Source organism: Carlito syrichta, unplaced genomic scaffold (genome assembly GCF_000164805.1).
Source record: "Carlito syrichta isolate Samal-C Ts95f unplaced genomic scaffold, Tarsius_syrichta-2.0.1 Scaffold302997, whole genome shotgun sequence".
NCBI lineage: Eukaryota > Metazoa > Chordata > Mammalia > Primates > Tarsiidae > Carlito > Carlito syrichta.
The window spans coordinates 26,963-39,824 of record NW_007247093.1 but is presented as its reverse complement, the minus strand read 5'-3'; the positions used below and the strand labels follow the sequence as shown (position 1 = coordinate 39,824).

Here is a 12,862-nt window from a genome sequence, read left to right as displayed (position 1 = left end):
AGTCCCTCTACCTGTTGAATGCTTCCCCTACCTCCACCCTAGAGTCTGGCTGGAAAACTCTGGTGCACTGTTCAAATCCCAACTCAGCAGTCACCTCTCCTAGATGCCTGTTACTGACACCTTTTCACAGGTAAAAGCAATCAATCTTTCCCATGGGAAACCATCACTGCAAAATGTGTAGGTCTTCTTGTTGTCCTTATCATACTATATGGCAATATAATTGTAGACATACTTGTCTTCTTCATACCGTAAGCTCCCTAGACAAGAACAATGTTCTGTTCATCTCTGTATCCCCAGACCTAGAAAGGTGATCATTATTCATTAAATACCTACTGGGTTTAATAGAATTGTGTAAAGTGTTTTTGTAACAATGGTAAGAATAAAAACTGTTTTCTGCTCTATCTTTATTAGAAAGCACTGAAGGAAAAACATGTAGTGGACTTTATTCACTGAATACTTTGGCTACTCCAAAGAAAGAAGAAATTCTGATTCTAGAGTTCTTGCCTTTTTTTATCTGACTCAGGGCATCGCCATCCCTTCCTCCCTGTCCCTTCCACTCTTCCTAACTAAAGATTTATGTGCCAGACATTATTACAGGCACTAGGGAGAAAAGGGGAGGGGATAAGTAGAAAGAGAGAAAGAAAAAGAAGTCCTTGTCCACAAGGAAGACAACTTGGGGAACACAGAGGAGTTAAAAAGGAGGAATATGAAAAATGTTGTGGGAGCCAAGAGAAAGAACAAAAACTCATCCTGAATGTCTCCTTTTCCTAAATGTTCCAGATAAAAAAAGAAAACTAGAGAGTCAGCAACTAGATGTAAGAATCTACTAAGATATCAATGGCCTGTTATTCTAAGAATCCGCATAATAAGGGTGTTATTTGGCAGACTTCAGCATAAGTCAACAAAAAGCACATGGATTTTATGTGTATCATACTGGAAATCTGGTTTAATAACGCAGTCGGTCATGTTTGTTTTATTTTTCAACATTAAAAAAATGTAAATGATTACATATTATATGTCTTTCAAATATATGACACATAAAAGTAGTTAATACTCAATGTCAACTTTCAATACTTAGGTCATAAAGTATACATGCCTTGAAGAAAAATGATTCCTTATATAATTTGTAAAACTAGCAAGTTAGATTCCATGAAAAAACTCTAAGCTAAGAGCAATACTTGGATGGCACAAAAATTCTTGTGAATCAACTTTCCTTCCAGTCATTTTACATGACCAATTAGTTGCTAAAATGTACAAAACTAAGAACATTAATAACCCTTCTCAAGGTCAACCCAACTAGAGTGTCTTTCTTTTCTTTTCCTAATTCAGTGTTTACTCAATATTCTACTTACTTTTCAGTATGTATTATTTTATCAGTCCCCCTAAAGAGACAAGGTAGGCTAAGAGAACAACCTTGTCTGGGTTCCAGCCCTGCCCTTGCAAGTGTGTGGCTTTGGACAACCATTCAGCAGAGTGGAGATACAATGAGGAGAATATAGATTTGCCACAAGAAAGACCCAACATGAGTCCCAACTCTATCAACTTAACAGAGCCTCATCTATTCATCTATAAAATCATCTACCTTCTAGAATGTTATAAGGATTAAACGATTCTGTATACAATGTGTGCGTATATAAACATATGCATTACGCTATTTATCTACTGACCTACTTACCTACCTTCCTATCTATCTATCTACCTATCCACTTACATCCCTATTTATCTAGTAAATAGGTAAATGTTGGCTCCCTTTCCTTTCTGGGTCTTGATATCCTGTCTATAAAACAGCATGGATGAGTCAGATTACTACATTTTCAAACTGTGATCCTCAGAACCTTCTGATGCTCTCAAATTGTGAAGGCAAGCCCATTGTGGACCCTTCTAAAACCCAGCTTCAACCAGATCTATTTAACTTTTATTTACTTTAAAAGTTGGAGTTCCATGAGTAACAAAAAAAATGGGCCACAAAAAAAAGTTAATATCAAATGATACTTGACTCCTTCAGGCCTAGATTATCTCTAAGGTAATACTTCCATTCTAAGATTATACATTCTTTTTTGTCTCTTCTCTTAAATGTAATAACTCTTTATCAGTAACATACTGGAGGTTCAAATGTGTTATTGTGTATCAGGTGGATTGTTGAGGGGGGAGTTATTAAAATATTAAAAACTAAATAAAATAATGTCAAATAATACAAGCAAAAAGGAAGGCTGAGTTCAACATTAATGCAAGAAGAAAAGGTTTAGGAGGAGGTTGTAAGAAGGAAGAAGAGACCCTACTGAAATGAAGATCAGTACTAAGGGCTGGTCAAGCAGTTGGTCAGGCTACTGCTCTATGAAAAAAAGCAAGAAAGACAAGGTCACAGGACAAGGTTTCCAGCATCCTTAATCCTGTGTGGGCTAGAACCCATTTGGAGTGATTGTTCCTATCCCAATCAATCCAAAATTATTAAGTTATATTTGCCAAAAGAATCATTGAAGAAAATCTAATCATATAATTTCAGTATTACTCTTTTTAGCATCTGCTTACTAACATCTAAAATTATTTGAATAAATGTAAATTTTTCAGTCTACAACAAAGAGGTTTGAGATGTAAAACTCAAAAACACTATACAAAAATGGACTCATAGCCGGGTTCGGTGGCTCAGCCTGTAATCCCGTGCCTTTGGGAGGCTGAGGTGAGTGGATTGCCTGAGCCCGCGGGTTCGAGACCCGCCTGGGCAGCAAGACCTCATCTCTACAATAAATCAAAAAAATCAGCTGGGCGTGGTAGCACATGCCTGTAATTCCGGCTACTTGGAAGGCTGAGGTGGAAGGATCGCCGGAGCGCAGCAGGTCGAGGCTGTGGTGGCCGGGAGCGGCCACTGCACTCCAGTCTGGGCGACAGAGTGAGACTCCAACTCAAAACAAACAAACAAACAAAAAAAAAAAAGTAAGTTCTCTAACCACATCTGCCCCCAAGAATATTTATTATATAGACCTATTGTGCACAGGCCCACACAAAAAAATCCTCAAGAATAAATAACTAGGTATCACATATCTTTGATTTTGATTAAAAATGTAAAGACATTATAGACATATAAAAAGTAGGTGAAAATAGGTTCAAAAAAATAATATCAAATTCAATTACTTCATTATGCCTGGATGAGTCCTATTTGCTTTCAGAAATTATTCATTAGGATATATTTAATATAAAGCCAGGAGAGTGAATAAAGTTCTGTTTCTCCTAAAGCTTTTTTTTTTTTTTTCTTTTCATGTGGCTGACTTGTAAGAAGCTGTAGTCGCTGGGATAAATTATTCAAAGAGTCACCATATAGCTATTTTAATAGTCTAAGTGTCTAATTTTACACTAGATTATATACAACTGGGATCCCTCATTCTTATGGAATGTTCTTTAAATAATCTTATTGTTGGCCCTTGGCCATACTGGGCACTTACCTTTAACAATATCTAACCTAGTACTGGGTGTGCCATGAACAAACAATAAATCCTTGTGGATCAATATAGTATTGACTGTGTTTAAGAAGTAGTAACCCCTCATGGGGCTAGAAATTTGCCTAAAGGAAGTTTCACAGACCAGCTCAATTTCTGTAATGTTTAAACCAATAATCAAATGTGATACTTTGGGAGCCTCAGCTAGTTACCAACTCATAGCTCTGCCTTCACCATTGCTGGGAAACATACCTCTGATCACACAGTCCCTCTGTTAGAGTTCCTATATCCCATTTGCTGTACAGATTTTGCATAAACAACATGCTCATTTTACTCTAGGTTTAGGGAAAGAATGAGGGAGCCCACATCATTTTTCATCAGTATGCTTGACATGATGCAAAAATTTTAAGGTTAAGAGTAAAAGCCAAGTTGTATCAATCTGAGTTTTTTTTTCCCCTACATCCTCTATAAATTTTAAAGAGATGTTTCTCACAAAAATACTGGCATGACCTTAACAATGGGAGAGAAAAATGTGGCACCCTTACTGATAATTCTCAATAAAGAGCTTTATTCTACTGAACTTTAATAAATTCCCAACATTAGAATTAAAAAATAAAACCCAAGGGAAGCCAGAAGATTTAATTAAGTCAGAAGAAAAATCTATGGACTTACATTGTTGTTTTTGTTTTTGTTTTAAACCCTATTAGAGATAAACTGTTAAATTGCTTGATCCACTAGACACTGTATCTCCTTTAGACACTGAGATATTAAACATGCACATATATCTCAATTTACACACTGGGTGGTAAACCTTCTCTTCCCTAATGTGCTTCCTGTAGGGCTTCTGAAAACTGACTCTTCCTGCTATACAAAACGTCTCTTTAAAAGTTACTGATGTCTAGTATTCCTGCCATGGTGCTGTTCTCATTTTGGTTTACAAGCTTTTCTCTTAGTTGAGTGATTCTGAAACTTTGGGGAGTCTATGGATCTCTTTGAGGATCTGAACAGAGCTATCTATAATCCATCTCCCCATGACTACTGCAAACCTGTGCAAATTTTATAATTCCCTGGGTTACAAAGTTCTTAGGGATACTCTGAAACACTCAAAGTGTGTTTCATTGGCTACCTGCTTCAGAATCACTGGATAATTTATTAAAACACATTACAAGATCTATGGAATCAGAATTGTAGGTATTGGGTTTGGAGCTCTGAATTTTAGGACACTTCCCTGGCACTGGCTGATGGACAGGAAAGATGTTCCACTACGGCCATCTTCCTATCCTCTCATGGCATCAACTGGTTCTGAAATAGAGGCTCCAGCATCCACTCAGCTATCTCTGAGGAGCCCAAGCTCTATTATCTCCACATGACTAAAGGGCATCTCCCCCAGCATCCCCTGAATCCCCACCCACTTTTCATATAGGGCCTAAGATACCCACGACAACCACTCCCTGCATCCATGCACATCAGCTTCTTAGGCTCTTCTGGATGTTTACCTGGAAGCACTTGCCACCCAATGTCCCAGCAAACTGTAGCACTCTCATCCACTAGGATCCATGCCAAAGAATGTACCATCTCCCCTCTCTATTCCTGAGTTATTAGCTCTTCACTTAATCCCAATCATTCTCACACGTACAAGAATGTGTCCCTTGTCATTCTGCATGGTGTGTGTCCATATGCTTGGCTTCCTGACAACATGGTGAGCACTCTAGGCTTACTGCAGATGCAGCACCTGCTGCTGGCTGCCCAAGGGGTCACTCAACTGTTTGCAGCAAGACTGAAGGATGTCCAACTTACATTTCCACACAAATTCATGTCATCCTCTACAAGTAAAGATGAAAGAGGTCTTAGGGATCACCCAAAGTATTGTGCAAATACGGAAACTAAGGTTGGGGGATTTCCTGATTTATCAAAGGCAATTTAGTCAACATGCAAAAACTCCTGATTCATACAAGTGGCAAGAGATGCCAAAACACAGGATCCTGACCCATAATTTTAATCTAGCTGACAATACAGGACACATACATGACCTACTATAATTCAACATAGTGACCAGATGGCAAAGTAGTATCAGAGATGACTAACAGGCTATTCAGATTAGAAAAAAACAAGGGAGAAGCCATTTAAGGTGCAGCTGGGAAGCTGGGTGGCATTTTGAGGGGCATATAAAGAGCAATTCAGAGAGCATAAACAGAGCAGATACATAGTATATGGTGTGAGAACACCACAACATGTACATGAAATAAAAGTTCACTACCATACAAATAACATAAAAGAGTCGCTGAAGATCAGGCTACATGGTAGATGGCAGCAGAGCAGTGCAGGGGTCAACGCTGGGCAGGAATGGAGTTATCACACTACCACATTCATGATTCCACATGGCCAGCCACAACAGCCTGGCAACAAACAGGGCAAAAAGTCATGCCCTCTTACAGGCAAGGAAAGTTGTGAGAATGATGTGTCCTGACTATAATCACAGAGGTAGATAAGGGCAGAGGTGGAATTCGACCCTTGGTTACCTAATCCTTAAGAGGCATGTTTCCTTATGTATAATCATTATATATCATCACAGTAGGAGGACTAGTCCATGGATGCTCCTTTTGTATTTACTGCATAAGCAAATTGCATCTTTACTAAAATGGACACATTAGACATCATCCTGGAATTTTATAGCCAAACAGTACTGACATCTCAACACCACTGAAGATCCTTTATAGACTTATTAAATAAAGAGTTGATGATAACAAAAACGAATTAATTAAAGAAAGGCACAGAGTAGTGAGATTTATTTCCTCAAATAGATATCAGAGAAAATTCACTCCTAGAATCAACTATCAATAATTCTGCTGAACAAATCAATCCTTTAAAAACTAAAGCATGTTAATTAAGCAAGAGCACTTCAAGAGGCAACACACTGCACTAGGCATGTTTATAGAATAAGAGAAGCACAGAATTAAATGCTTATTTGCTTTTCAAATGACATCAGAGACCTAAAGAGAGAACTCTAACCTAACACTGAAAGCAACCACAATGAACCATCAAAAAAACACAGACACATGGCAAGAGTGCTCAGAGATCAAAATCTCGCTCCAAAATTGAAAAGAAATGCTAATGTACTCCAGGCTCAGAACTGCTGTACTAGAAAGGAAATTAATATCAAAGCTGGAACAGCATCTACTGTTCCACTCAGTAGATGAAAACAATGGTGTTGGCCAAACAGTACAAGAAAATATAGGAATCTGATGGAAGAGAGGAAATGAAGACAAATCCTGCAAAGAATTCAAAATGGAACAAAGTTGTGCAACTTATCCCTGTGGAAATGAAATACTAGAGGGAGAACAAGTTTTGGGTTGAAAAGAATATGACCCCAGCAGCCTCTCAGCTTAAACCTCCATATTCTTCAAACTCTTATTTTAGTCTCCCACACAGTGAGCAACAGGTAAAAACAAAAACAGTGCAAAGTTAAAAATTTGTACAACAGGACAATGTAACTAAATTAACCTATCATTTTTTTAAAGGCAGGATTTTCTGTATAAAAGGTTTGACTCTTCCTTGGGCCAATGATATTTAAGAAAAGTAACGCCGGGCTCGGTGGCTCAGCCTGCAATCCCGCGCCTTTGGGAGGCTGAGGTGAGTGGATTGCCTGAGCCCACAGGTTTGAGACCCGCCTGGGCAACAAGACCTTATCTCTACAATAAATAAAAAAAAATCGGCCGGGCATGGTAGCACATGCCTATAATTCCGGCTACTTGGAAGGCTGAGGCGGAAGGATCGCCGGAGCCCAGCAGGTCGAGGCTGCGGTGGCCGGGAGCGGCCACTGCACTCCAGTCTGGGCGACAGAGTGAGACTCCAACTCAAAAAAAAAATAAAAAAGAAAAATAACAAAGAAATGAGGGCAGACTGTTTTCATTCATTTTATCTCAAGTCAATCTAAAAGTCAAATGACACACACAGCACAAAATAAAATGTTTATACCTGTCCTCAAATTCTATTTTTGCTTTGGCCCCAAATTCAGTCAACTACCAAGCATTTCAGTTATTCTTTCACACGGGTGGGCGTGTCCCTCTCCTTAGCAGTATCAGGAAGACCATCCTTATCCATATCCCAAAAGGCTAGGCTGCCATTTTTTTATTCCTCTTCTCATTTCTAGTACTCCCTTTCTACATAAAAAGTCTTGCTTATTGAATAGATCACAATATTCAACTTATCAAAGGACTTTCAAAATAAAAAGCCGAGCAGTAGCTCATGCCTGTATTCCCAGCACTCAGAGAGGGCAAAGTGGAGAGACTGCTTGAGGCAGCAGTTTGAGACCATCCTGGGCAACAGAGGGAGACCCTGTCTCTATTTTAAAAAAAAAAAAAAAAAAAGCCAGGTGTGGTGGTTCATGTTTGTAGTCCTAGCTATTTAGGTGGTTAAGGCAGGAGAATCATTTGACCCCAGGAGTCTGAGGCTGCAGTGAGCCACAATCACACCAGTGCATTTCAGCCTAGGAGACAGAGTAATATCTGTATCTTTAAAAAATTTTTTTAAAAATCCATAAAAATAAGCCGGGCTCGGTGGCTCAGCCTGTAATCCCGCGCCTTTGGGAGGCTGAGGTAAGTGGATTGCCTGAGCCCGCAGGTTCGAGACCCGCCCGGGCAGTGAGACCTCATCTCTACAATAAATAAAAAAATCAGCCGGGCATGGTAGCGCATGCCTGTAATTCCGGCTACTCGGAAGGCTGAGGTGGAAGGATCACCGGAGCCCAGCAGGTCGAGGCTGCGGTGGCCGGGAGCGGCCACTGCACTCCAGTCTGGGCGACAGGGTGAGACTCCAACTCAAAAAAAAATCAATAAAAATAAAAAGCCAAACTTGTTTTTCTCTTTGTTAAGTCCTCTTTCAGCCCTAACCTGCTGTAATCACTTCTAATAGAGCCTACCTTGGATCTTTCTGGCAAGTCTTCTTTTCAAGCAATGTCTGGTTTATCTGTGTTCTCAATGATAATTCTACCCCTCCTGTAGGGCTATGTGTCCCTCCACTACTACTAGTTGCTTGATTTGCCTGATTATTATCTTCAAATTCTTGGCTCCAAGTATCACAAAATATGCCCTGGTAAATTTAAATAGAAGAGCACTTCACCAGAAGGGTCACTGATAAATTGTAAGATTGGAGAAGCATGTTCTGTCAGGGGTGGAGAGGAGGAGAGATACAGACAAGATCAGGCCACAGGAGCAGTCAGCTTAAGAACTCTGCACACTTGTCCAGCCTTGGTCCTCTACAAAAGCTTCAGAGTAACTAGTTCAAAGGTTAAATTCTCTGCCTTAAGCTTCTAACTGGCCACATGGAGACACAGATTCACATTCCAGCTGCCAGTAAGCAAACAGAGGGACTATCCAGCTCCCTTTGCCTCCTCAGAAGGAGGTGAGCTTGGCTTCCCATGTGTCTTGGGATCCCTCCTCCAAGCCATTATTGTCCACTCTTGTTGTTTATTTCTTGAGAGAACAGACTGTGAAAAGAATAAAGCAACCCTGTTACAAAGATGCTATCATAAGGGGTAGAACTGCCAGTTCAATCAAAGAACTTGTTACCTCATTTTAAGTGGCACAACTGCCTGGCAATTATTCCAGGCAATATGAAAAGGAGGTTGACATCTCAATACTCAGAGACCATGAATATGGACAAGGAGATAGCATCTTGGGAGCTAGAGGGCTGGTTCATGGTAAATAATGTTCATGTCTGTTTTTTTACTATTCACATAGTAATTATTCAATTGTTTTCTTGGACTATGTGTCCACATTTGCCCTTTTTAGATTAAATTTTAGTACCTGAAAGTTAATAATCTGTATATATAATAAGCACATAGAAAATATAATAGCACAGGGTCTCTTTAAACTGCTTAGAACAAAATTCAATGCAATGCTATATACATTCGGATTATTAAAAATCACTAAGCCAGGCGCAGTGGCTCAAGCCTGTAATCCCAGCACTTTCGGAGGTCAAGGTAAGAGAATTGGCTGGGCTCAGGGGCTCGAGACCAGCCTGGGCAACTTAGTGAGACCTCATCTCTACAATAAATCAAAAAACAAGCTGGGCGTGGTAGGGGGTACCTATAGTTGCAGCTACTTGGAAAGTTGAGGCTGAAGGATCACCTGAGCCCAGCAGGTTAAGGCTGCGGTGGCCGTGAGCATGCCACAGCACTCTAGCCTGGGCAACAGAGTAAGACTCCAACTCAAAAAAAAAATCATTCATTGATGCTAAAAACTATGAAGTGCATGAAGAAAAGGGTAAAGAAGAAATAGAATACCAAACACAACTACACAACATTGGCTACGGTTTAAAATGTCAACTAATCTATAGTCAACGAGAAGTTCTAAAGCGTTTTCACATACGGGAGATATAAGCTTGTCGTTCTGAAAAATAAAAAGGAATACTGCACCAGCAAAGCTGTATAGGGCACACTTCCAGCATACACGTGAACTGTTACATTAGTAGAGCCAAAACGAAATAGGAGGACATGGGCCAAAAGCAAGAAGGGAAAAAAGGCAAGTGAAGTCAAAATTCCAAGCGTAGTGGGTCCCAAAATAAAACAGTATGCAGACAGTCCCCAAAAAATAGAATTATAAAGAAAGCCAACAGAGAATGGTATGATTCTACTGAAAACATTAGCAAATGCAGCCAAAACACAGTGATATGAACCAAGATAAAGATGGCATTTTTAAAGAGAAGCAAACTTAACCATTTAAAACTTCCTAAAGTATGGTATTTGTACAGCAAATCTAGTCCACAGTTTATATGAACTCACACTGGTTGCTTTAAACCCTGTTTACATTGCATGTAGAAAGTGAGAATGGAATTTGATACTTATTGATGACCTACTCTATAGCATTTACTGCACATACCTCACTTAATATTCATACTCAACAAACCTATCATATAGAAAGTATTTTGCTCATTTAACTGATAAGCAAACTAAAGTTTGGAGAGATTAAGTTTCTACAGATCATATAAGCAAGTTAGTGACAGTAACTAGCAGTCAAATCAAGATGCACCTGCTTTCAAAGCTTACTTTCTTTCATTCCTATAACGTGTTGTTTCCATGTGTGTGTGTGTGTATCACTTACTTTATTTTCAGTCAAAATAAAGGAAAACATCTACCGCTATACAATTAAAATAATATAAACTCACATGGAAAAAAGGAACTCTTATCCATATCAATCTTACCCTTTTTTTTCTTTCACAAATATTGGGTGAATGTAGAGATCACTGGCTAGCTCTCAACAGATGTTTTATAAAGTTACTAGTTTTTCGAAAACACATTCAATCAAATGTATATGGCTAGCAAAAGATCTGTATTCCCTTCCAAACTAGCTGCAATACTCTACTAAACCAAAGACTTGGAGTCCGCTCCTCCAAATACTGTTTGTTCTTCATAACATTTCCAGTATCTGTTCTTCCCCAAAAATCATTAAATTCCTAGATGATTTTTCCCTTTAAAGAAGGGTAACACAGATGTGCAAAACACTATTATGTTAAAATGTAAAATTCAGCCAAAATTTTCTTGGATATTTCTGATTTTTGAGTACTATAATAAAACACTGCATTATTTCTCAAAAAAAAAAAAAAAGAAGGGTAACAAAATTAAGGATACCTATAAAAAAAGAGTTTTAAACTAAAATATCCATCAAAGTAATAAACTTAGAAAACACATTCTTTGCCAATGACCTACAAATAAGAATCCTAAAGATATGTAAGCTGAGTAGTTTTCTCTGCGTGCAGCACCTCCATGACTTCAAAAACCATTTCCGACATTAATAAAGTCTAAAAAGTAATTATTACTATCATGCTTGCTACCTTTAGAAATCATAGAAATATTCTTTAAAAAAAAGAATATACTTAGGACCTATCATATTCCAGAATGCCATACAGTATAAGCACAAATGACATTCAGAATCATACCTCAAAGATGGAAATATCCTGAAAACACAAAAATGCATTTAGTAGAATTCAATTTGGTTCATTAACTTAAGCAGAAAATTTGGCAAATCCACATGAAATTTTCTTTTTTACTCTCTATATTTTATTTTTAAAATGTGGGGTTCAAGTCAGGATTAGGTACATACGTGGTCTACATGCAGGTGAAACCCGGGCCTCCACTGGTTCTCACTTCCCCTAGTTTAGGATCAGATACCCTTAAGTGATGTTATGTGCTCCCCTCTTCCCCTGGCAGTGTCCTGCTACTGCTGATCCCTCTCTTATAGTATTGTGGTTACTGTTTGGGACCCACTTATGAATGAGAACATGTGGTATTCAGTTATTTGTTTCTGTGATAGATCACTGAGTATGAAAGACACTAAATTTATCCAGTCAAGTAGCTGTGAAGTCCATAATCTTGTCCTTCATTATGGCTGTGTAATATTCCATCATGTATATGTACCATATATTTTTTATCCAGACCATTTTCAATGGCAATATGGTTGGTTCCACGTTTTTACTATTGTGAATAGTGCTGCAATAAACATGTATGCACAGATATGTTTTTGTAGAATGATTTGAGTACTTCCAGGTATGTTCACAGAAGGGGAGTTTCTGCGTCATATGGAAGGTCAATTTCTAGATCTTTTAAAAATCACCACACTGTTTTTCACAAAGGTTATACTAGTTTACACTCCCACCAACAGTAGGGTGGAAGGATAAAGAAAGTCGAATGAGATTCTAACATTTTAGGTTATTGACAATAAACAACTGGTTGAATCAGGAGAGGGCCAAATGGAAAATGACCAGAGACACACCCAACAGACAAGTAGAAATATCAGATTCACCTCAATGGAGTGTGAGGAAAAGTATGAACACAGATATTCTTGGGGTCCATAGTCAGATTGGAAAGGCAGGTTGGGAATAAAGTGATACTGACTTTGAATGTTAGGCAAGGGCTTCTTTGTCTTTAAGGTTGGTGCGTCCCAGCCTTCCTCATGCCATAGCACATTTCACTAGGGTCAGTGGATGACAAGTCCAGTATCTGTCCTACTAAAGGGCTGGTGGGAGGGGAGCAGTTTCATATAGAAGTCATTTGGCACATACAGCGCTCTGCTCTGCCACCGGCACTATCCATGTTCCAACCCCGGGACCTGCTTCCATCTGATCATCTCTGGTCTTGGATGTACAATCCTGAATGTTTAAAGGCATTGAGAGTTCAATTTTGTTGGAGACAGAACTGGAAGGGGGCAGTTCTAGATGGACTTGTATTCATGCAAAAAATGAAGAAATCAAATGAAGTAAAACTGTGGTCATGAGATGGTACATATTTTATTCAGATTTGTGGGGGGGTGGGGTAGAAAGGATAAAGTAGGGTTGTGGCATAGGAGAGGTAAAAATGTCAGATTTTGGTGTGTTGGAGGGTCCGCTGGAGGGTCCTAAATGTAAAACAGGAAAAAGTTCTATTGGCTATCATGGCC

At 38.9% G+C, this 12,862-nt stretch overlaps 1 protein-coding gene across 1 annotated transcript in view; it reads right to left on the bottom strand.

Moving 5' to 3' along the window:
• Positions 1–12,593, bottom strand: part of LOC103259745 (receptor-type tyrosine-protein phosphatase mu-like) — a 398,088-nt gene extending 385,495 nt beyond the window's left edge. Inside the window, exons 1-2 of the mRNA XM_021711999.1 lie at positions 12,489–12,593; positions 9,715–9,820 (exon numbers count right to left, since the gene is read on the bottom strand). Coding sequence (XP_021567674.1) covers positions 9,715–9,820; positions 12,489–12,593 — 211 coding nt within the window. The remainder of the gene's footprint in view (positions 1–9,714; positions 9,821–12,488) is intronic.
• Positions 12,594–12,862: the final 269 nt, after the last annotated feature.